The 22,757-nt window shown below is 42.2% G+C and overlaps 1 protein-coding gene across 1 annotated transcript in view; it reads right to left on the bottom strand.

Annotated features, from left to right (window-relative positions):
- Positions 1-22,757, bottom strand: part of MTHFD1 (methylenetetrahydrofolate dehydrogenase, cyclohydrolase and formyltetrahydrofolate synthetase 1) — a 43,126-nt gene that overhangs the window by 7,092 nt on the left and 13,277 nt on the right. The window contains exons 8-24 of the mRNA XM_074909328.1: positions 22,612-22,723; positions 18,081-18,208; positions 17,277-17,374; positions 16,400-16,573; positions 15,748-15,884; positions 15,410-15,456; positions 13,222-13,329; positions 13,046-13,120; positions 11,179-11,281; positions 9,944-10,020; positions 8,835-8,975; positions 5,813-5,881; positions 5,150-5,261; positions 4,826-4,965; positions 4,351-4,392; positions 3,188-3,288; positions 1,010-1,187 (exon numbers count right to left, since the gene is read on the bottom strand). Of these exons, the coding sequence (XP_074765429.1) occupies positions 1,010-1,187; positions 3,188-3,288; positions 4,351-4,392; positions 4,826-4,965; positions 5,150-5,261; positions 5,813-5,881; positions 8,835-8,975; positions 9,944-10,020; positions 11,179-11,281; positions 13,046-13,120; positions 13,222-13,329; positions 15,410-15,456; positions 15,748-15,884; positions 16,400-16,573; positions 17,277-17,374; positions 18,081-18,208; positions 22,612-22,723 (1,842 nt within the window). The remainder of the gene's footprint in view (positions 1-1,009; positions 1,188-3,187; positions 3,289-4,350; positions 4,393-4,825; positions 4,966-5,149; positions 5,262-5,812; positions 5,882-8,834; positions 8,976-9,943; positions 10,021-11,178; positions 11,282-13,045; positions 13,121-13,221; positions 13,330-15,409; positions 15,457-15,747; positions 15,885-16,399; positions 16,574-17,276; positions 17,375-18,080; positions 18,209-22,611; positions 22,724-22,757) is intronic.

The following is a 22,757-nucleotide window of genomic DNA, read 5'->3' as shown; positions in this document are numbered from 1 at the left end:
GCTGTAGAACAAAGCTATACAGGAATTTGAGGGTTTCCAAAACACGTTTCATTCATCTTGTTGCAGTTGTTTCTCTTGGTAAGAAGGCAAAACAAGTTTACTGCAGTCAGAGACAAAAAGATTAGACAACGGTGTTTCTTATAAGCTGTGCTTACATGTTAATTGCCCCCACTGCAAAAGAAGCATCTTTATTCTCTTGTGTCTTAAGTCAAAGAGCAGACAAAAATAATTTGAGGGAATTTGAGGGAATACAAGTTAATGGTTAAATAAAAGCAGAAATAAAACAAGTTAAAGAAGAAAAATTGAACGCATCTGTTAGGGAGCTAAAATAAGATATAATGACACAGCTCTGTACATTGTTAGGTTCCTGAATAGGTGCTTGCTATTAAAGGAGGATTCAGGCCATATACTGGGAACTAACAGTGACTTCATTACCTCCAAGTCATCTGTCAAATTTGCTTAATGTACAAAGTCATTAGAAATACACCCCCACCCCCCCAAGTCTCTTCCACCCTGACCTGTAGTGACTCCATAAGCCTTATTTCCAGAGGAAAAAAAAAAAAAAAAAAAGTTAAAAATGGCCAAACTCCGTTCCATAGCCTGTTATATGGATTCTCATCCTGAGCAACAAGTGCACCCAGAAGCTCTGCAGTAAGGTAACAGGTTTGGTCACGCTTGTTCCAGCTCACGCTCTGACAGGAATGCATGTCTCAAGTTCAAGAACTAAACTTCCCCCTACTCTGGAATGCAGCTGCCATGTTTTTCATCTCTATCAGAGTCACAGCAGCATCTTAGTGTCAAAAGTAACCAGTATTTCACTGGGTAGTCAAACCAAGAACTGACTAACTAGGTATTTGAAACTGGTGGAATAAATGCTATGTTCTAAATCCAAATTTCTTCTTCATTTTTCAGAGCAGCCTTTCAGGCAGCCTTCAGCAACCTAAGCTAGTGAAAGCAACTGAACTCCACCTTATAAACAAAGTACCTCTGTAACACTGCAAGTTCTTACCTCCACATTATAGAGGAACCTGAAGTTGCTTGGTGCCTGCGATGCTCTCTGAACAGCCTGGGCCAGTGCAACCGCTCCTTTACCTCCCTCTGCCCAGTGAGTGCACTCCACAGCATCGAACGCTCCCGCTTCCTTTGCCAGTTGGACTACAAGGGCCAGTTCAGCCTTTGTATCTGTTCTGTAAGGAGAAGAGTTTGCACATTTGTACCAGAATGCACACAGAATAAATTAACTATTTTTTCTAACCATTTTCACTTTGACAAGGTCCAAAAGCTGTCCAAAGGAATCACAGAGTCCAGCCACCAGGGAGCTGCTGAGGGACTGTCCACCACAGCCCTCCCCACCTTGGTGAAGGAAGCTACTCCACAGAAAAACAGACAGCAACAGGTAGCTCTAGAAGTACACACAGAAACCTATGACAACTAACAAAGCAGTGTTCCAGACTGTCATATCTGTCCTGTATCAGCAACGCAACTCTTGTTTTCAGAAGCAAACTCAAAAAGTATTAGTATTACTGATTTAGAAGTGCTGTTCATGTGCACTCAACAAGCTAAACCCCATAATTTCTCTAAATCGGCCAACACGCATTTACTGCAGATGAAGAATCCTTAGCTGGTTATTCTGCTTCAAGTGGCATCAGCTTTAACACACCAGTTCAAAGCCCTTCTGCTTGCATAAAAAGACCACACACAGATTCTATTTCCTGTGCAGTACACAGTGTGCAGAGCCCAAAATGCTTCTTAGCAGGGCAGAATTATTCCATACAGGAGACCACTGAACACAGCGTGTTTGACAGCACAGGCACCTCACCATCTATTATGAACTTAGATTCCACATTGTGGGCTACTCAATGGATGAGGAATTGGCTGGATGGTCGCACTCAAAGAGTTGCAGTCATCGGCTTGATGTCCAAGTGGAGAGCAGAGACGAGTGACATTCCTCAGGGGTCGGTGCTGGGACCAGCGCTGTTTAACATCTTTGTTGATGACATGGACAGGGGGATCGAGGCACCCTCAGCAAGTTTGCCAACACCAAGCTGTGTGGTGTGGTCGACACACTGGAGGGAAGGGATGTGCCATCCAGAGGGACCTGGACAGGCTGGAGAGGTGGGTCTGTGTGAACCTCATCAAGTTCAACAAGGCCAAGGGCAAGGTCCTGCACGTGGGTTGGGGCAATCCCAAGCACAAACACAGGCTGGGTGAGGAGTGGATTGAGAGCAGCCTTGTGGAGAAGGACTTGGGGGTGTTGGTTGACAAGAGGCTCCACATGACCTGGCAATGTGTGCTCGCAGCCCAGAAAGCCAACTGTGTCCTGGGCTGCATCAAGTGTGGCCAGCAGATCAAGGCAGAAGATTCTCCCCCTCTACTGAGCTCTTGTGAGACCCCACCTGCAGCACTGCATTCAGCTGTGAGGCCGCCAACATCAGAAGGACATGGACCTGTCGGAGCAGGTCCAGAGGAGGCCACGAAGATGCTCAGGGGGCTGGAGCACCTCCCTGTAAGGACAGGTTGAGAGAGTTGGGGTTGTTCAGTCTGGGGAAGAGAAGGCTCTGGGAAGACTTATAAGTGGCCTCCCAGTACTTAAAGGGGCTACAGGAAAGATGGGGAGGGACTTTTTACAAGGGCCTGTAGCGACAGGATGAGGGGTAATGACTTTACACTGACAGAGGGTAGATTTAGATTAGATATAGGGAAGAAATTCTTTCCTGTGAGGGTGGTGAGGCCCTGGCACAGGCTGCCCAGAGAAGCTGTGCCTGCCCCCTCCCTGGCAGTGTTCAAGGCCAGGTTGGACGGGGCTTTGGGCAACCTGGGCTAGTGGAAGGTGTCCCTGCCCATGGCAGGGGGTTGGAACTAGATGATCTTTAAGGTCTCTTCCAACCCAAACCATTCTATGACTGTATGATCATCACAGGCACCTTTTGTCCACAGTAATTTGGCCAGTGAGGGTATAAGGAATGCAGATAGTAGTCACTGATCATAAAATCCTGAGCTAATTTAAACTAAGGAATGCACTTGAAATGACTAAGCAGAGCTCCCCTATTTATTTAGCATCTTCCAACAATGCAAAATGCTGCAGAAAAAATCAACAGTACTGAAAACAGGAGTCTGCGTTAAACATAGCATATAAAGTGCCACAATTTTACTCCCATGCATCACTTTCATGTCCCAGCTCACTTACTTGAAAGCATTGACAGCCACTACTACTGGGACACCAAACATCCGTGCGTTTTGGATTTGCTTGTTTAGGTTACTACAGCCTCTTGCCAACAGCTGAAGATTCTGAAAAGAAGATAGCAAGCAGGAAGCGCATTTTATCAGGGGCAGTGAAACTTTTGTTCCAAGTCCACAGCTAATAATGCGTTACATCTGCAGCTAATGATAAAAATGTCAAAATGGAAATGAAACCACAGAGGCAAATCCCCAGTGCTGCTTTCTGCACAGCCCAGACCAGGGCATGCTCTTGAGTGGGAGATAGGAAAATAAACGACCACTTCTAATGGTCAATGATCACTGGTTTCAGCTGCCAATCAAGGTAAGAGAAATTCCTGTTTATCATTTTTGTCATTCTTAGTAGTTAATACCCATGCTCATTAACTCCCCACACTAAAGCCTGATTTTCCTCTCTGACACATTCTTCTATGTATTAAATATCATTAGTAGTGAATTTCATGACACTTGTTTGAAGCCTGTGGCAACAGCTTTTGGCTTACACATATTTACATTTTGCAGCATCAGAAACTATTCATGGAAATCCAGACATTTCATCCCTTCCTATGCAAAGAATAATCCATACAGAAGCTCCACAAGTGAAAAAGCTGCAGTAGTATAAAGATAACCAGACCCATGATCCAAGTGTATGCAACCATTCAAGTCACAAGGATAGAAGCTGAGACTTGAGCTCACTTTCCTCCATGCTTGCAAAGGAGGCAGGGGGGAAACTGCTGCTGCTAAGAAGAGAGTAATTAGACAGGCACTCTGAATATTTTCAGAGACAATATTTCAGCCAAGCAATTACTCCATACTGAGAGGGTCAGGGGACACAGAGTAGATATTAGTATGAAAAATTGAGCGTGCAGGCAATTGCATGAGCTCAGGAGAAACAAGAAGGCTCTGAATATTGGCTAGGTTAAGTACAATAAATGCTTGAAAGAGCAGAGCCAAAGTAACAACATAAAAAAACCCCAATGAAAAAACCCCACGAATATTACAGTTTGTATGAGGAAGCAGTTTCCTGGCAGCTAAAGAAATGACACACTAGCTATCCAGGCGTGCACTGCATGACAACATTGTGTCATGACTGCAGTTAGTTGGTCAACTGTCACAACAGCTAAAGAAGGTTACCTCTTCCATGTACTCCTTTGGTAAAGGTACCCCAGCAGTGACCTGGGGAAAAAAAAAAGGAAAAAAAAAAGACAAAAGATGGAACTCCATAAATTTTTTATCCATGACAGAAACTTGTGCTCAATTCTTATTAAACAGTATCAAGATACAACATTCTACTCCAGGCTGATCTTTTTCTAAGACAAAAAATAAAAGGAAGAATAAAAGTCTGCAAGATGCACTCACAATACAACAAATGACTGACTGTGGTAATATCCCAAGTGCCCCAGCATACAAGCACTTCATTAAGAGAATAAAACAAGCAGGTATGTACCTGTAAACATACTTTGTTGCTTACAAGCAACAGAGACATATGGATCCCTTTTACAACTGCAAATCTCAAAATAATTACAAGCAGATCAAGCCCTACAGGTCTTTAAGATCAGAAAACAGTAACAGCCCCTCAGGCCTAAAGGACACCTTGCCCAGCACTTACTGCAGGCCCTCCTCCGTGCATTTTCAGAGCTCGGACAGTAGCAACCAACACCACCACATGAGGCCGGAGACCAGAATAGCGGCACTTAATATTAAAGAATTTCTCCATGCCTATGTCTGCACCAAATCCTGCTTCTGTAACTAGAGTAGGAATTAAAAGAAAAGAAGCTTGTGAGAGCTTGCTGAGTAAAGAAATCATGCTCTGATGATATAAATTGGAAGCTTCTTCCAAGACAAAAAAAACCCCAAAGACAGTCATGTTAAAAAAAAGGCAGATCCCTCCCTGCAAAACAAACAAACAAAAAAACATACTCCACACACTTACCAACAAAACCCTCTTTACCCACAAGCTTCAGTGCTATTTTGTCTGCCAACACTGAAGAATTCCCATGTGCAATATTGGCAAAAGGTCCAGCATGTACAAACACTGGTGTTCCCTAGAAAAAGGGGGGTGTGGGAGGGAGAGAGAAAGAGAAAATCAGAGGGTACAATTTAGCAAATCTGCAGCATTTCAGCAGCTAAGTATGGTACCTGAAGGTAAAGAAAAATGCTTTTAGAAGACAAATCTTACAGCCTTCTGATCAAACATTTGTTATCAGTAATAAGGACTACAGGGCAAACAGGATTATTATAATCTGCATAAGTGGAGATATTAATCCTCTTAGGAAAAGGATGACTAAATCCCAGAATCTCTTTGCCATTCTCCTGCATCCACACCATTCAAATTTCCAAAACACTTCCTGGCATTAAAGACAATAGAAGAGAGACACAGCAAAGTTCAGTGCATTTCCTTGAGGTCATCCTACATGTCAGGGGCAGACCTAGAAAGGGTCTTCTAGCCTTCTCCCCTAGACCTGAACCTTGGGTATGAAACTGCAGTAAATCTCCAACTCTAAGCCAAGTAAGTCCATGCTGATTGTGACGAATGAACTAAAGCAGTTGATTCTTGGCTCTGAGAACGCACATATAGCAAATCATCTGCGCTCACCTCTAGTGTCTGCATGAGGTTTGGTTTAACAGCATCTCTCATCAGGACAGCCAGAGCACCAGTCACTCCCTAAGAGAAAAAAAGGGCAATCAGTTTCCAGATGTACTGAGACCTTGAGACACTTCCTATGCAGTGTCAAGGCTCTGCTTTTGTCCTGGTGTGCTTTCAGGACCAGAACCAACAGTTGCTCTAGATATCGTAGAATGGTTTGTGTTGGAAGGGAACTCAAAGATCACCTAGTCCCAACCCCCCTGCCACGGGCAGGGACACCTTCCACTAGACCAGGTTGCTCAAAGCCCCGTCCAACCTGGCCTTGAAACAAACTAAAACTAACTCTATCCAGGGCAAGGCAGAATAACAACCTTTACATTCTTATAAGAGGATCTATGATTTCTGCTGGGGGCAGCCTCTTGGCTGTGACCTTGCTTGGCCATCACTTTGTACTGAAGGCGTAAAAACAACTGCTATTTTGATGCTAGAGCAAGGCTAGTAAACAATATCAGCGAGAGTTACCCTTAGGTACATATGGTTTACTGTAGCCCATCCAGTGGCACAAAGCAATGTTCTTAGGTTTTGCAGGTAGATTTGTCTTGGACTTTCTTCCTTCCTCGTTTCAGCAACTAGGCTGTACATACTGGCCTTAAAATGTCATAACAAGCTGCTACATCTTGATGAAGTCTCTTACGCTGAAATAACATTTACAGTGAATCTCTGTGCTCACGAGAAAGACTAGGCTGATATGAAAGGCAAACACCGGAGACCATGTTTTCTCTGAGATATGCTGCAATTCTGCTTCCTGTGAAGGGAAAACTTACGATTTCATCCACATCTGCTCTGGGAAGAGAAAATGAGGGTTTGGTCATCCTTGTGATTGACACAGTCCAGTGGAAACCAAACTATCTTTTACCCAGCACTTGCTGTCATGGGTACTGAGCCAAATGTTAACAGCAGTTATGAAAACCTTGAACCATTATTTCTTTTTCTTCCCTTTTAATTTCAATTGGATTGCAGCACTCATTTATATGAAAGATTTTTTAAAAGAAGACATTTACTGTTTTATTAGTTTTACTCTTGCCACATGAAAGCTTATTTAACATTTAATGTATAAGCTTTAAACTTCAGTCATCTCCAGAATAACGAAAACTACAGAGCAAGATTTCCATGGTGACATTTCAGGCCTGTGTCACTCAGAGGCACTTCAATACATTCCATCTCCAAAAACCTGTAGTCAGTTTTCGATTCCACATTCCTTCCCAGTTTCTTTGTGCTTCCTGGTACCACACTCATGACATCGGTTATATCAGAGCAGAAGGACCCAGACATCTTACTGTGCCAGTCTGGTCTTTGCGATCACCACGTTTCTGCCTGCATGAGGAGTATGTAACACAGTCCTAACAATGCAGACCAATGGCTGCCATCAGTGCAAACATATAACATGCAAGAGAACCTGTTGGACAGGTCTGATAGCATCCAGCATTCCACAGTTGCAATGGACAAAAGGAAATGTAATTAGATTTTTAAAAAAAAGTTAAAAAAATTCTTCTATCACCTGGACTCTACATAAAACTCTAAGCAACGCCCTACCCAAGGACCATCTGCTTCCACTATGGATGGACAGCAGGAGAGACTCCTATTTTCCAGAACAAGGTTTAACTCAGGTACTTAAGGTTAAACTGGCAGCATGCTAGCAGTAGGAATTAAAATCTCAAAGCTGCCTACAGAGCTTTGGCATATGCCCTCCCTCATTCCCAACAAATGTCTTACTTAAGGACATTTACAGATACATGGTTCCCGGCCTAGCCCTTTTTCTGCAAGGCCAGAGTCAGGCCACACCAGTAACCTATTGTTTCTTACGCTTATCGTGGCAGGAAGTAAAACAAACAAACAAAAAGACCCCAAACACACAAGAAAACAAAAAAACCCACAGTAAGATAGCAAGAGCTGGGTAAGCCTTAATGCTGTGTCCCACCTTGCTGAAGGGACTGGTCAGAATACTCACCCCGTTGGTATTATTCTATCCCACTGGAAATGTTCATTCAGAAAATGCAAGACAAACCTCATTAACACCACATCATGCAAATTTGTAATAATCTTGTCTTGAGCAAAGCAGGCTGTGAAATATCTACTATACAGGACAGCAGAAAGCACCGATATCATATCTCTACTGACTAGTGCAACAGTTTTGAGCTTTTTTTCCATCTTGAGGCCAAGTGGCAGGGCACAGTTCACACACAGGGCTCAATTCCCCTTCCCTTCTCCAAACAGGGTTGCCACCTTCAAAACATGTATTGAAAGAAATATCTGGGGCACAGGCTACTCCCCCAAAACCACACTGAAGCACCATCTGGGAGAGTGCTAGTTGACACACTCCACAAACATGCCAAGAACTGTACTAATAATTATGGTATGGACAGCTGCAAGACAGTGCTGCAGCTTGCAACTGCTGCTTAGGACTGGTAACAGACATCACCAGTGCTACTACACTCAGCATTTCATGCAGTGCAAATAAAGGATTTGTCCCCCTCATCAAAGGCTGCCTTATGGAGACCTTGCACTTTTTCAAAGGGTTTGGCTTTTATAGAATTCACAGCCTCCCAGAATAAGATATTTCATCATGTGTAATTAAATTTGCACAAGGCTTTGTTCCTGCTCCACGTTTTCCTCACTCCAGGGAGCCTGAGAAACAGGATGGCCAGCAGGATGCATTTTGAGTTCTTCCGATTCGTAAATATGCTTTTTATCTAGAAGCCACTGTGTATTTCCCCATTAATTCCTATGCTGCTAGCTTCAACGTGACACACAGCACGTCACACAGCACCCTTTGTCCCTACCCAGGTCTCACACACACACACTCTCTGGGTAAGGTGCTAGCCATACCGAAGTAAAACTTTCATTGACTCCAGGGGCTAAGACTTTATCATTGATCTTCTGTATGCTAAGGTCTTTTCTGTACATGCTTTTCAATCCAAGGACTTTCAGAAGTAATAGGAAAAAGCATTTAAGAACTGAATGATGCTCTTACAAGGTCGTCTGTTGTAACTGGCTCTCCTCTCTTGCTGGAGGCTACTACCATTCTGCCCAGTCGCTTTTTCATATCATCCAACCCATCAGAGAGTGCTAGAACTGCCATGATTTCACTGCTCACCGTGATGTCAAACTGAGCCTGCAAGAGATGAATAAAGAATGTGAACACATCCAGATTCCCTAGCAGCAATCCTTACCTCCATAAAATTCCTGAAACAATCATCACCATCATAACAAAAAACCAAAACAAAACCCCCCCAGACATACAAGTATAAAAGAAAAAAACCCAAAGCATTACTCTCAGAACACTTCATTTAATTTGGCTGCTTTAAACTGTTGGGTTGTTTTTTTTTTCCCTGCAAAATTGAGTAAAAACTACTTATTCCATCGCTATTACATGACTCTCTCCTAGCACATACATTAATGATTCATGTAAGAATGCTTAACACTAACAAATTATATTTTTGAAGACTGAGCTTACTAACTCATCTGACTATCACTGAACAGTACAGTAAATGACAAAAAAAATGTATCAGATTCTATAGGAAATGAAGGGTAGAATTCATCTGACATAACATAGACACCTCCATCGAAGCTAAGCGCCCTAGGGACATTTTAAGTCAATAGAAAAAAGCTTTTCCGAGCACTATTAATTTGAACCATTAATTTGACAGTTACTTAAGGGATGAGAGGAGTCACAGCCCAGATTGCCTATTTTACTCTATTGATTATATAATGAATCTAGACAACAAGCTGAGATACTGTGTCTAGCTTTGGCCAGATACACCCACCCAAAGCGTCTGCAGTGGTGAAAATGAGCCACTTCCACACATCCTATTTACAGAGGGCACTTGTGTATCACTGTTACGACACAGTCATCCCAGTTTGGGAAGCCAACATTCAGGAGAGAACAGGGAAGGAGGGAACAGACATTAAAACTAAACACTGCACTGGTAGCAAATTTAACTGCTTGTTTGAAGGGACGTCCTGTTTTCTCTTTAACAAGGTACTGGTAAAAGATGGAAAAATCTGGAATTACAGAAACTTGCTTTAGGACCACGTTTTTCATAATACTTTCAAAAACATGCAAGAAAAGGGAACAATTACCATTCGTGAGAAGCCTTTTTCTGTCGGAGACTGTCCAATAGTGATTTTCCTAAGGAACCTGTCATTTGTGTCCAGTACTGCGAGGAATGCAGAGAGAAAGATGAGAAGTCATGTTGCAAGTTGTAAGTCACATCTGTGCCCTATTACAAACACTCAGCTACATCACCTATGAAGAGAGGATGGCAGTTTGACACACCATCCTCTCCTAAAGAATAGCAAGTGCTACTCAATGCGATTCTTCCCCAAAACTGAACTACAACGCAGTTAAAACACCCACAGTCTCATGCACACCCTGCACTGCATCCAGAGGGAGCCTACCTCCCTCTGCGTGCATTAACCACAAGTCCAAAGCCTCTCTGACAGGCAGAGCTGCTACTATTATCCCAATTGCTTTTTCACCATCACTAGTCAATGTGAAACCAGGAAATTATTATAGGCAAGAAGAAATGAAATTATCATTTTATAAATTAAGTGATAAAATGGTCAGATTCTACCATTTAGTGAGAATAGTTTCACGCAGCTCCATTATCTCAAATTACCTTGGAATCACAACCTATCAAATACTGGCTTAAATTTGCTGTTTCTTACTATCTGCTTGGAAAATTCGAAGTATTTCATAAAATATTTCCCATGAGGCAGACTACTTTAGCCTCATTACAGGTTATGAAGTAAATTTTGGAGAATATATTTGATGTATTTTAATAATAAGAAGAAAAAACAATACTCTTGGGGACAAAATCGGAGAAAAATGTCCATAAAATCTGCCAGATCAGAGATTGATCTTACCTCCAGGTGTCTTTAAAAACCTTTAAAAAAATCTTGCCCTCATTTGCTGTCAGTTCCCAACAGGGCAAGTGGGCAGACTGAAAACTGAGTTTAATCCCAGAGCAGAACCCTGTCCTTGCTCACAGAGCTTTCTCAGTTAGGTAAAAGGGCTTATTGGCTACAGTTGCCAAACTCAACTCTCTCAGCAACTGACAAATCCAGAAACACAAACTTGCACCAGTTAGCGAAGTCTTAATCTCTGTGAATTCAGAGCAGATTCAAGCCCCTATCAGACCCTTTAGAAATGGGATCCCAGGTGCAGGCATCTACCCCACCAAACACTCATAAGGAAAGGCCAGCCCTACTCTCTTTCCTGTTTTCTCAGGAAACACAGTTCCTGCTGCACTTGTGAATCTCGCTTTTGAGACATGTTTCTTCTTAATAATTCTTTCATTTAATGGCTCTTGTACCTCTTTGCCATGTTATGGTGCCTGGGTCAATGTCCAATCTCACAAATAAGTTAACTTCTTCCTTTGTCAAAGCCGTAGGATCAGTTTTGTTAATGCCCAATTTCTATGAGAAGAAAAGACAAATAAAAGAAAAAGTGTAATGAAAAGATTCACAGAAATGAACCTTTCACTAGAGCAATGAGCCTTCTGCAGCAGCATAGTCAGAAATAAGGAGGGGCTGCTTTTTGGGTGCCCCTTCTCCTAGACCGCACAGAAATGTAAGATGATCTGTATCTGGAAGCAGAGCTGCTGCTGGCCAGCTAGCAAAGGGTACCACAGACAACAGAGCTCATTAAGGCAGGCTGTCACCGAGCTTTGTGCAAGGCATGTACAGAAAGAGTAAGAGAGCGCTCTGCAGTTCCTTGCACGCCTTATTCTAACCATTAGTCTCACATGCTTACATCCATTTCTCATTAGTTTGCCTAGGGTCACTGCACACAGCCATACGTATTTAAGACGCTGCTTTCAGCACGCTGGTTAAGCAGCACAAAGGAGGAATTAAACAATTCAGTCACAAGGCTGTCAGCATCCCAGAAAGCTGATCTTGAACATACTGAGAGGATAGGCAGTTTGCCAAGTTGCTTAATTGAGAGAAGAATTATCTCAAGAAGCCTGATACAAGTGCAAGCCTAGGAATGAGGAAAACGATTGAGTTGATTTATGAACGAGCAAGCTTTTTTTAATTAACTACACAGCTAAGTCGTATTTTTCTCCTGAAGAACAGCAGGGAAGAAGAAAGCCTGTTCTCTTCCTCTTGAAGCACATCATTTAGAAAAAGAAATAAACAACAACAACAAAGATACCATCTTTCTGGAGTATTAGCATAATGTTCACATCTCGACATTTAATAACCAGAAGAATGGTTAGGGTAGAGTTCCCTCAGCAGTCTGCCAGGAACACCAAGCAACATGACATAGTTTCTTTGCTCAGCACTGGAAGCAAACGACACATTCTCTAACAGCTGAGACATTATAGCCAATTAATAAATCAGAGTTCAGAGTTTTAGCTTCCTAAGTAGTCTGACTATTGCTCCTGACTTCAAAATGGCAACTGATCCAAAGTGAATACTGTACAAACAGGTTTATACTTTGAATGAGCTTAGCAGGCTCCAGGCTGTCCTCCTAGACAGAAGGTCCAAGCCCAGTGTAAAACTATTCCTGTTAACACTCACTTTTGCAGAAGTCAGAGACATATGCCAGTTCACATTAATTTCTGAAGATCAGGGGAGCTGTGGTCTGCTCTCAGACTGTCACTCAATGACAGGGCTACTCATCTCACTGGGAATTTTTCTGGGGGGAGAGGAGGAGTGGGCAGTGTAGGGGACAGATATTTTTTCCATTTTTCCCTGCTTTCTCAATCTGGATAAGACGAAAAGTTCTCTATGTTCTCTTTTTGCCGAACTTTATAAATTGCCCTTTTTTATGTTGGATTATCTATAAAGCTGTCATGTAGGAACTATTCTTCTTTAGCTGTTAACTGGGTGTAAGGTACAGAGACTGATTCTGGTTCTTTTTTATACTGCATTAAGTACACTGAATTGACACTATTAATAAAGGGCACTAACCCCTTTGCCTCTTCCCACTGTGTTACTCATACAGCATGTGATAAAGTGAGTTACATCACTGATTCTTCCCCTTTGGGCTGCATCTCACTGTTTTCTGTGCTGCAAGAAGGGCTACCACACTTTCTGCACACTTTACATAAAAAAATAAATGCCAGAAGAATGACCTAGAGAACAACACAAGGGTTTCTGTAACCAAGCTCTGCCTATGTAAGGGATGAGTAAATGGAACAGACTCAGAAACCAATGCAAAACCAGTGAACTTACCTGCAGTCTTCGGATCTGAATGTCTGAGAACTTCCTAACACCACTGACAGAAGGCACCAAACGGTTGTAGAGAGCCTTGCAGAATGAAAGAGGTAGTTAATTAGCACTGCTGGCACACCCAAAACATCTTGGCCAAAGTGGGCTGTGCTCAAATACATCACAAGAAATGATCGTACCTGGTCAGTCTGAGTTAGCTCATGGAATATACGTGCGTCGACAGCAGCAGCAACCAGGTTGTTGGCTGCAGTGATAGCATGGATGTCACCAGTAAGGTGAAGGTTAAACTAGAGGAGATAAAACATATCAGTTACCTCATCCTGCTGCAATTTTCATTTATTTCAATTCATCGTAGACAGATGGAAAGAGAAGTATTAATAGCAATGTTAAAGTGGGTGAGGGTGGAGGGGGAGAGATTGCTCAGTGCAGTATGTGGAAGAGAGGAAAGAATTTCTCTAAAACAGAAAAATGCCTCCCCCACATTTATGTCATTATACAAACTTCCAGAACGAAGCTTCCAAACGAAAAGGTTTTTTTTCCCACAAGACCAGTTCTCGCAGGCTCCCTGACACCTGAGAAGACCATGGTATGGCACATCTGCATTGCTCCTCCTTCACCTTCCTTCTGACCCACTCATTATTTGCACAACAGGTTTCACACATACATTAGCTGAAGCTGCTGAAGCTCCCACAAAGGTATCTGAGCTAAATTGAAAGTAACAACCTTGTGCAGTGCTAGCAGTAGAGCTGTGGTTGCACAGAGCTCTGCATAAGCTAACCACTCAAACACACAGTATCGTAGGCAGAACTTGTAGACCACGTACTACACAGTGACACTGCTAGTAGTTTTCTTCGTTCTATCTCATTAAAAGAGAGTTTGAGTGGGTTTGTCTACATGAGTTATCTGGCTGCATGTAGCTATACTGACAAATGGCTTGGGATATACAGCTTACGTGACAAACTGGCATTAGGGCAGGGGAGTAAAAGGTGTGGTTAAAACAATCCTTTTCCTCTGTAGCAGAGCAGCAAAGAAGGAAGATGAAAAGGGGATGTTAGAAAAGGTGATAAGACAGAAGACCTTACAATACTATTTTGTTCAAGTCTTGCTGTTAATGGTCTTGAAAACCAGATAGCTAAAAGCAGAATGCAGCTAGTCACACACTGATTATAAATCCTAAGTAGTAAATGCTAATTGTTGTCTCATTGTACATACATGGAACAAGAAGCAATTATTGCTACCTTGTTTCTGCAGTAGGAGTTAAAAGTTTTTCACTTGCTAATCTTTTCCTAGGATGAAAGCTGCATGCAGAAATATCATTTGATGTATCAAGGTCATTACTGTAACTAGCGACTCCAGATACTTCGATTTTACGAGTCATGCATTGATTAAAACACCCCCACAAAACTATGTGTATTTATATTATGTGGGTCATACTTAAAGTCCTTTCAGCCAGTTTGGTTCCAAGAGTGGGGCTGTTTCCCACTGCTGCACAGTGAAGTATTTTGGCTTGCCTTATTAACACTCTCAGAGAGGAGGAGATTATTTTTCCTGTCACATCTATCATTCACACGTGTTCCTGGCACCTGACTAAATCAGTATTCTGCTTCCTTAACATTTTTATCTTTTATGGACTTGCTGTATCAATTGGAACAAACAGCCCTTTTGATCATTTCTGCTTTTCTTCCTAAAATTGCCCTGTGTCAATCTATAGTGCACGAGACAAAGGTAGATTTCTACAGGCAATTACTTTGAGAGTTGAGAGAAGCACGAGAGCACGTGCTACACGTGCCTTTCAATTCCCTGCCCCCAGACACAGGATTTTACTTGTTGCCAAGTCACGTCAGAAATATGCTGCAGTGCCAGTGCCCCACAAGCTGAGGTCTCTGTATTACTGATTTGCAACTTCCCTTCTCCCATTTCAAGTTAGTAACCTAAAACACAAGTACACCAAAATAGCTCACAGAGAGTCGGTGACCACTGCTGTTGACAGAACTACTTAATATGCTTCCAAAACATATTAAGTCATTATCATCTTCATTTCAGTGCTGGGAAAAAAAAAAGAGGCACAGGATGTACTTTGCTCAAAGGCATACAGCAATTCAAGGCAGAGAAGGGATGGGAACAGTGGAACTGGGAATTCCCAGTTCCATAAAGTTCCCTGACTATACAGACACCCTTCTGAAACAACCAAAGTTTTGAGTTTTGGGTTTTTTTTAAGAAAAAAAGCTTTGCTGAAATTAAGCATCCAGTTCTTAGGAGTGCTACATTGAGCCATAAACAAAAAAAGATTTTGTAAGTTATGTGACTGCAGTATCTCTTCAAGGTCTGAGAGCTATATATGCAATGAGGCTTTGTATAAAGAATTACCTCTTCCATGGGGGTAATTTGACAATAGCCACCACCTGCAGCTCCACCTACAGAGAGACAATAGTCAAATCATGCAAATAAAGGTGTCTCTAGACCAGAGTGGTATTACATGTCTTTGCTTAATGGTTTTAAGAAGGCAACTACTGTTGAGCAGCTTAGTTAAATCCCAGCACAATGCCTGAAGACAACACTGAAGAATTTACCCAAGATTTTTCCTTCTTAAAAAAGAAATGCAATTGTAACTGGGAATTATGTAAAACCACAATGCAGCAGAATAAAATCTCTGAATGCCATCTTTCACCATTTAGTCCAGCTGCAAGCAACTGAACAGCTCATACCTTTTATACCAAAGGTTGGTCCCTGAGAAGGCTGCCGAACACAGGCAAAGACATTCTGGTGAAGGTGTGCTCCTAAGGCTTGAACAAGACCAACAGTGGTGGTGCTTTTCCCCTCTCCCAGGGGAGTAGGAGTTATCCTACAGTGAAAAAGAACAACAGACACAATTAAACCCTTGTAGGGGATGAGACCCAGAACACAGGGATAAAACAGTCACCCAGTGACTGCAGTTAATGACAACTCAAATTCTGGATTGGCTCAGAATTCAGCTAGTCTTCATCAGTTCAAAACTGGAATGAGATTGGCAAATTATCACATAACTGCTGAAAACTTTTATCTGAAACAACCTGCTAGCTACTGTTGAAGGCAGGCTGCTAGACTAGAACTTTGACTCCAATCCACTCTGCCCTTTATAACCCTAGCCTTGCAGACCAAAACATTTCATCTCCAGAAGAGAAATGTTAAACTACATTTTTGCCACAAGAGATAAATTTGTTTCCCAAACCACTAGATTTTCACAGTGTGATTTACTAAAATCCAGAGCACCCCGTAGAATCACCTTACCAAAAGGCAATACAATGACAAGCCATGCTAATAAAATTTCTCTTCACCTTGACGCTACGTAAGTGATGCCTCAGTTAAGGAAGTACCTACCCAGTAACAACAACGTATTTGCCATCTGGTTGGTTCTTCAGCCGTTTCAGAGCTGACAGATGAACCTTGGCTTTAGTTTGGCCGTAGAGCTCCACCTCATCAGGGAGCAGGCCAACTTCTCTTGCAACTTGATCAATGGGCTTGGGTATGCAAGACTGCGATATTTCGATATCACTTAAAGACAGAGACCAAGATCAATTTGTAAGTCAGACTTCTCACAAATACCCCGCTTCTGCATGGCATAAAGTACAAACACCTAATCTATATTTTAAAAAGGAAGCTTTAACTCCTCCTAGTTAAATGAATCAATCTCACTGACACTGGCTACATTAGAATAGACACATTCTTAGAGTTGCCTTTCTTCTTTAAAAAAAACCCCACAATCCAAACAACAAAAAATCCATCACCAACCCTCCCCTCACTCCTCCCACCCCAAGAATGCCTTTTTGTAGGCAATGTGTTATGCTCCCTTATGGTATTTTGTGCAGTTTCAACTGCTCCCTGGGGACTTGACACGAACAACTCCTACTCCAAGATGCTAGGTTTTTGCCATTTCAGTCAGACTGAAAATTTTCCAAAACACAAATGTCTTGCTATTTGCTGAATCAGCAGCCACTAAGCTGACCTAAAGAGTGCGTTTACGCCTTGATTTAATCAGGATTACCCAAGCCTACACTTCAACATGTGTCACAGCACCACTGCAGGTTAGCTCTGCTCCCTTAGGATGGCCTCAGAGCACTTTCTCCCTACTTCCCTCCAAGCTTCAATGCCAGCTACAGTCTACATACATGTGTGCCCCATATTACACAAAGATTGGGAACAGAAGTGACTACTACACTGTGTGAATACCACCAGTGGCTTCATTTGAAAGCATTACCTTGGAACAGGCACCTTTAGGGTCAGCTGGTTATATTGGATGTTCCATTTTCCAGGCTGGAACTTCTCCAGAAAACGCTGTGCACTCTCCACTGTGCTCTAAAAAAACCATGAGAATGCATTACAGCAACCACCACTGTATGAACCATGCTGACTAACAAAGTCAGAAAGGTTTCCCCCCCCAATCTGTCTCAGTTTGGGATTAACACAAAGAGCTTTGATTAAAGCATTTGCTAACAATCCAAAATGAGATTCTGCTCATAATTAAAAAGAAAAAAACCCAAGCCACCATATCTATCTATCTATCTATCCATCCATCCATCCATCCATCCATCTATGCATTTACCTATCTGTTTTTCAGTTTGCTGGATTTTTTGGGGTGTTCTGTGCCAGCAGGGTTTCTTAAGCAAAACAGGAAATAGGGGGAGCTGGCTTATACTGTTACTCTCCTCCTTTTTATCCAATCACCTTATGGATAGTTGTAGAATTACAGCCAGAGCATTTTAAGACAAGCGCATTTCTCACTGTTTTGAGAGACTACACTCAAAAAATCCAATCAACCTACCCAAAAATATACTTAAAAAAACAAACCAAAAAACCCTCTTCTCTAACATTCCTTAAGGTTCATCTTCTTTCTCAGTTAACTGAATCCAAAGTGTTTGGACCAGAAGTTGGAAATCCTAACTAGAGCTCTGTAATAGCAAGAAGAAAGCACAAGTTGCTTTGGTAGCGTGCTGATGGTCAGCAGCAACATACCCCAAAGGCAAACACAAAGATGACCAGCAGTCTCAGTCTGCCCACGTACCTGCATTAACATGGCCACAGTCATAGGTCCAACGCCACCAGGAACTGGGGTAATGTAGGAAGCTTTTTCCTTTGCTGTACTGTATGCCACATCTCCTACAACTCTTTTTCCACTGGCCTTTGTGCTGTCTGGGAATTTAAGGAAAAAGTAAGCTACACACCACATTTCACCAAAACAACAGAGGAAGCAGCACTGACTGAAGGTGAAGTCTTTTCCTCTGTTGGAGTAAACAAAACAGAAGCTGAGTACCCAGGAAGCTGCAAAGAAAGACAAAGTTAAAACAATATCACAAGATGAAGCTGTTATCATCATACATCACTCGGGGAGTGTCAACGGCTTATGCAACACATCTTCCCATTAAGCACCATTTATGCTCAGCCAGCCAGATCTCCCTGTCCTTGAGAATGCTGGTGTTTTCTCAGTGGCATATGGCCCCCAGGTCAGTCTGAAGATGACTCCAAAACAAATGCAGGGGGACCAAAGCATAGACCAAGTCTTACATCCGCGCAATAATAAAACACAAATGGGACATACAACAGACGTCACTTGAACCATCCTCTCGCAGCTCCTGCTGTATTGCTCTGACGGATTAGCAGAGCTTCCAATTTGAAGAATATATAAACCAATGGTCTAGAAGAAGTGAGACAAGAAAAATGGCTGACTTCTTCCAAAATCCCAGGTTTACATTTGCTCTGTTCCGTTTTGGAGGACATCTAGGCCTTACTATGGAATGTAATCACCCACCTCTACAGAAACTAAAGACAGAAAGTACTGAGCTTTTCAGTTACTCATTGCCATTCTAATGATGGACCAGCAAATGCTGCAGTTCAGAGAGATCAGTCTTATCAAAACAAACCTCACAGTGGTTAGAGAGAGCTCCAGTAGAATCCTGCGTAGGAGAGCTCCTCTCTCTCTGGCAAAAAAAAAAAAAGCTATATCCTGCTGCACTACATGACCTGACAATTCAGAAGCAGACATAGCACTTTTTTCCAGTGGTGACCTTTAATCTCACCCATACAGAGAGAAAAAGACAAAATGCATTAGTAAACTAGCACACTCATCTAAGGAACTCACTGATTATAGACAGAGCATATAAAAAAAAAAAAAATATTAAGTTTTTCCTGGAATGGCAGATCCTCATTTGGGAGAGTTTTAAGCAGTGTGGAAAACGTGAAGATAGATTTTAATGTTGTTACATTGAAATATTATATTGCATACAGTAGTTGTATGTTCAAACAGAACACAAGCAGTAACTTTAACATATTTGATGAGGGAGAGGAGTGGAAGAGAAACCAAGCTCCTAAACAGCTGATTATGTTAAAACCAAAGAGGAAATAAAAGCAGCGCCTGCCAACACTAATTTTTAGCTGCATTGTTACTAACAATTAGCAGCTTGGATGTTTTGCTGTGTTTGTGTTTTAAGCAACACTTCTCCTCCCTAAAGTTCAATGCTTGAACAGCATCACAGCTGTTAAACAGTGTTGCTACAGCCACTGTCAGCTTTGCTGCCTGAACTGCAGACCAATCTGGCCTTCCAGCCTACTGACCAGTTTAATTAAGGATGCAAATGGCAAATAACAAACATATTTTCTTCCAAGGATGCCAAGCATGCTTACCAGTCACCCTGGCCAAGAAGACTCCAGGCCCAAGAATGAAGAAAATAAGTGATGAATTAGGCACTCCAAACACAAACAGCCTAATCTGTTACATACACAGTGATAAGCAGAAGTCAAACAAACCCCTGGTCCCTGCCTTTGCACTGCTGAGCACAGCTTAGGAGCTATTCAATTACCTTTAAAATACTTTTGAAGGAAAGCTCACATACAACACTTTCCATCTCATAATTTCACCTTCACAATATTCATCATCCCACTCTTAAAAAAACCTGAACTAGTTACAGAGAGTATCAGTGACACTATAACTATTCCCAGTGCCTGTGTCTTCTTGGGTCCCGTAGGTTCTCTAGCCAGCTGGAACACATGACAGAGAGCATCCAAGGACTCCGAGACCAAAGAAGTGAAGGACATGCCTACATGTATGGAATGAATAGGTATGATGATCTCCACGAACTTCAAGCAAATTTGTGCCAATGTAGATGCAGCTGTAACAAGTTTCTGGTGGATATATGACTGCAAACACACAAGGCCATACACAGCCTTCATATATAAAACCTGCTTGCAGTCTGCTTCTTTTTCTGGACACCACTAGGAAAGGTGTTTTGTGAGGGATCCAGTACAATCTGATCCCATATGCCTGTGACGCCAGCTTGGTTCCCAGTACATGCAGATATAAACAGAGCATCAAGTCAAGGCTTTCTGTATCTTTCTGGTGTTAGAAGAGCACAGCACTGAGATCCACAGACACTGATCCTCCTTTGTTGCTCTCTCACCCCACTGTTCAAGACTCTCTGTTGGCTAGGCCTGTAAAATCCTATAGCAGAGGAGGACTTTGAACGGGGTTGCTTCCCCCATCAGGACTCGGGCAGGGACACTCCAGAGACTATGTCATCTCTGAGAATATCCTCTGGCTACACTGCTCTCCCTTCCTGCAGCAGAGCAATTTCTACAAGCATGGAATAAGGCATTCAGAATATCTGCTGGACTACCCATTCAACTGCAACAGTGGGGAGAAAAAGATAATAACAATCCAGTTTGGAAAGGGAATAAGACACATTTATCTGCCCTAATAGAGGTTTCAGAAGATCCTCTATCTCTATCTGGATACCTGGAAGAAATTCTGTTCAGCTGGAGCACACATGAACACAAAGCCAGATGTGCCTGAACTGCCTATTGTAGCCTCCAAACTGAGAGCCTCAGGCGTATACAGGCCACCCTCCATTCAAAAGCAAACAGCTGCATTTGCATGGTGCTACATGGCCTAACTTCTTGAACTCCAGCTTGGCAAGCCCACATGAAGTTAATGTCCTGTTATGTCAAATCATCTTGGGATTTGCCTGTACAAGCCACCAAAACTCACAAAGTTTAGGCATATCCAGAAATTGCCACGTCCTCCAGCTGCAACTCACCTCTAGGAGGCACCTAGCTGGGTGCACTTATGGCTATGCCAAGATGTCTAGTAACTGTGATGTTTCTCCCCCTACCACGTTCAAAGCACCATCAGAGCTAGCAGCAATATTCTATCTGTGCAGTGATGTAGCTGGAGAAGCTGGCAAACTAGCTGCCATTCTTTCTTTCTGTAGCATCGCAATTCCTACAATTCTGGCACTGATTTCCCAAAAGATTCATCTGAAAACTTTTTCGCAACCTATCAGAAGGGAGGAGGAGGCAGAAAAACTCATCAACTTCAGAAAACCATAGGAAAAACAAGTCTGTGGCATCCATCATTTTGAAATCTGACAATTTCCATGGTACTCTATCAAGCCCTGATTACCGAGTCTCACAACACCATTAAGCATATTGCCACGCAACACTGACTAGGCTGCCTGTACCAGCAGCTCAGATCTCAGTGCACTGCCCAAGGCAGACTAATTGTAAAGAAACAGGGAAAAGGTCATACCATCATATGTCAGGAACACAAGGGTAGTTTTATTTGCAACATGTTAGCAAAGCAGCAGTGACCCTGTGGGTTCTGGCAATTTGCCTCAGTTTGGGGAGCTTAGCACATATACATCAAGCAACAAACAACAACAGCAGATGACTTTTTAATTTTAATTAGACACAGGACTAATGTTTTTAAATGCAACTCAATGTCATCTTTGAGGAACAAGACTGCTGAACAGAAGTTTCTTTACATTCCATTAAATAATGGCAACAAAATGACTGATTAATTATGAAAACTACCTTTTAAAAGCCTTGTGGGTGTAGCTGAGATAGTTGGATGGTGACTAATTTTCCATATCATTCAATATCTGTAATTTGGATTTAAAATGAGATGAAAACAGAAATTGCCAGACTGTCTGTTCTTCCTCTACAAGCAAGGAGTAGCTAAGTGAAATCCTACCCTAAAATCCATTATGTTAAAGCACTTTGTTCTATGCCAGAGCCACTGTCACCAATACTCTTGCAGAAGCTGCTTTGTTTCAAGTCAACAGCCATTCAAGCCTAAGAAGTTAATGTGGAATTCAGCAAATACACAGCTACTTTAAGAGACTATTTGCCATTTAATGCATTTCAAACAGAACAGCTTAATCAGATCTAACTGTAAAGTAATGACAGCAAAGCTGCCCGCTCACAAGTGAGAACAGCAGCAAGACTTCACTCTGTAGTTGGGGCAAATTACATGGAAATTCTGTTGTAATATTTCCTAGGCCTTCTCTTTCCTCTACTAATTGTCAGCCTCATTGATGGCAGAAACAAAACCACCACTGATCTGCTTTAGGACAGTACTTCAGATGAACTCTTTTTATTTTGGCATCTTCAGAGGTTGGCACCATTACCTAAGACAGACTTAAAAGAGAAAAGAAGTCCGCACTGACTAGAAACACCAAGGAAACAGTATCCATGTACTTACTTAGCAACTGCATTTATATACAAATAAACACATCCCCACTCTTTATACATTACCCACGCACCTGGCACATGGTTAATTCCACAGTCTATTACGATTGCACCAGGTTTGATCCATTCACCTTTCACCATTTCAGCTTTACCAGCTGCAACCACCAGGATATCAGCTTTACCAACCTATGAAAAAAAAGCCAAACAACTCTCTATCACA

The sequence above is a fragment of the Athene noctua genome, chromosome 6 (assembly GCF_965140245.1).
Source record: "Athene noctua chromosome 6, bAthNoc1.hap1.1, whole genome shotgun sequence".
Classification (NCBI taxonomy): domain Eukaryota; kingdom Metazoa; phylum Chordata; class Aves; order Strigiformes; family Strigidae; genus Athene; species Athene noctua.
The sequence above is the reverse complement of the archived record's forward strand: the minus strand, read 5'-3'. Positions and strand labels throughout refer to the sequence as shown.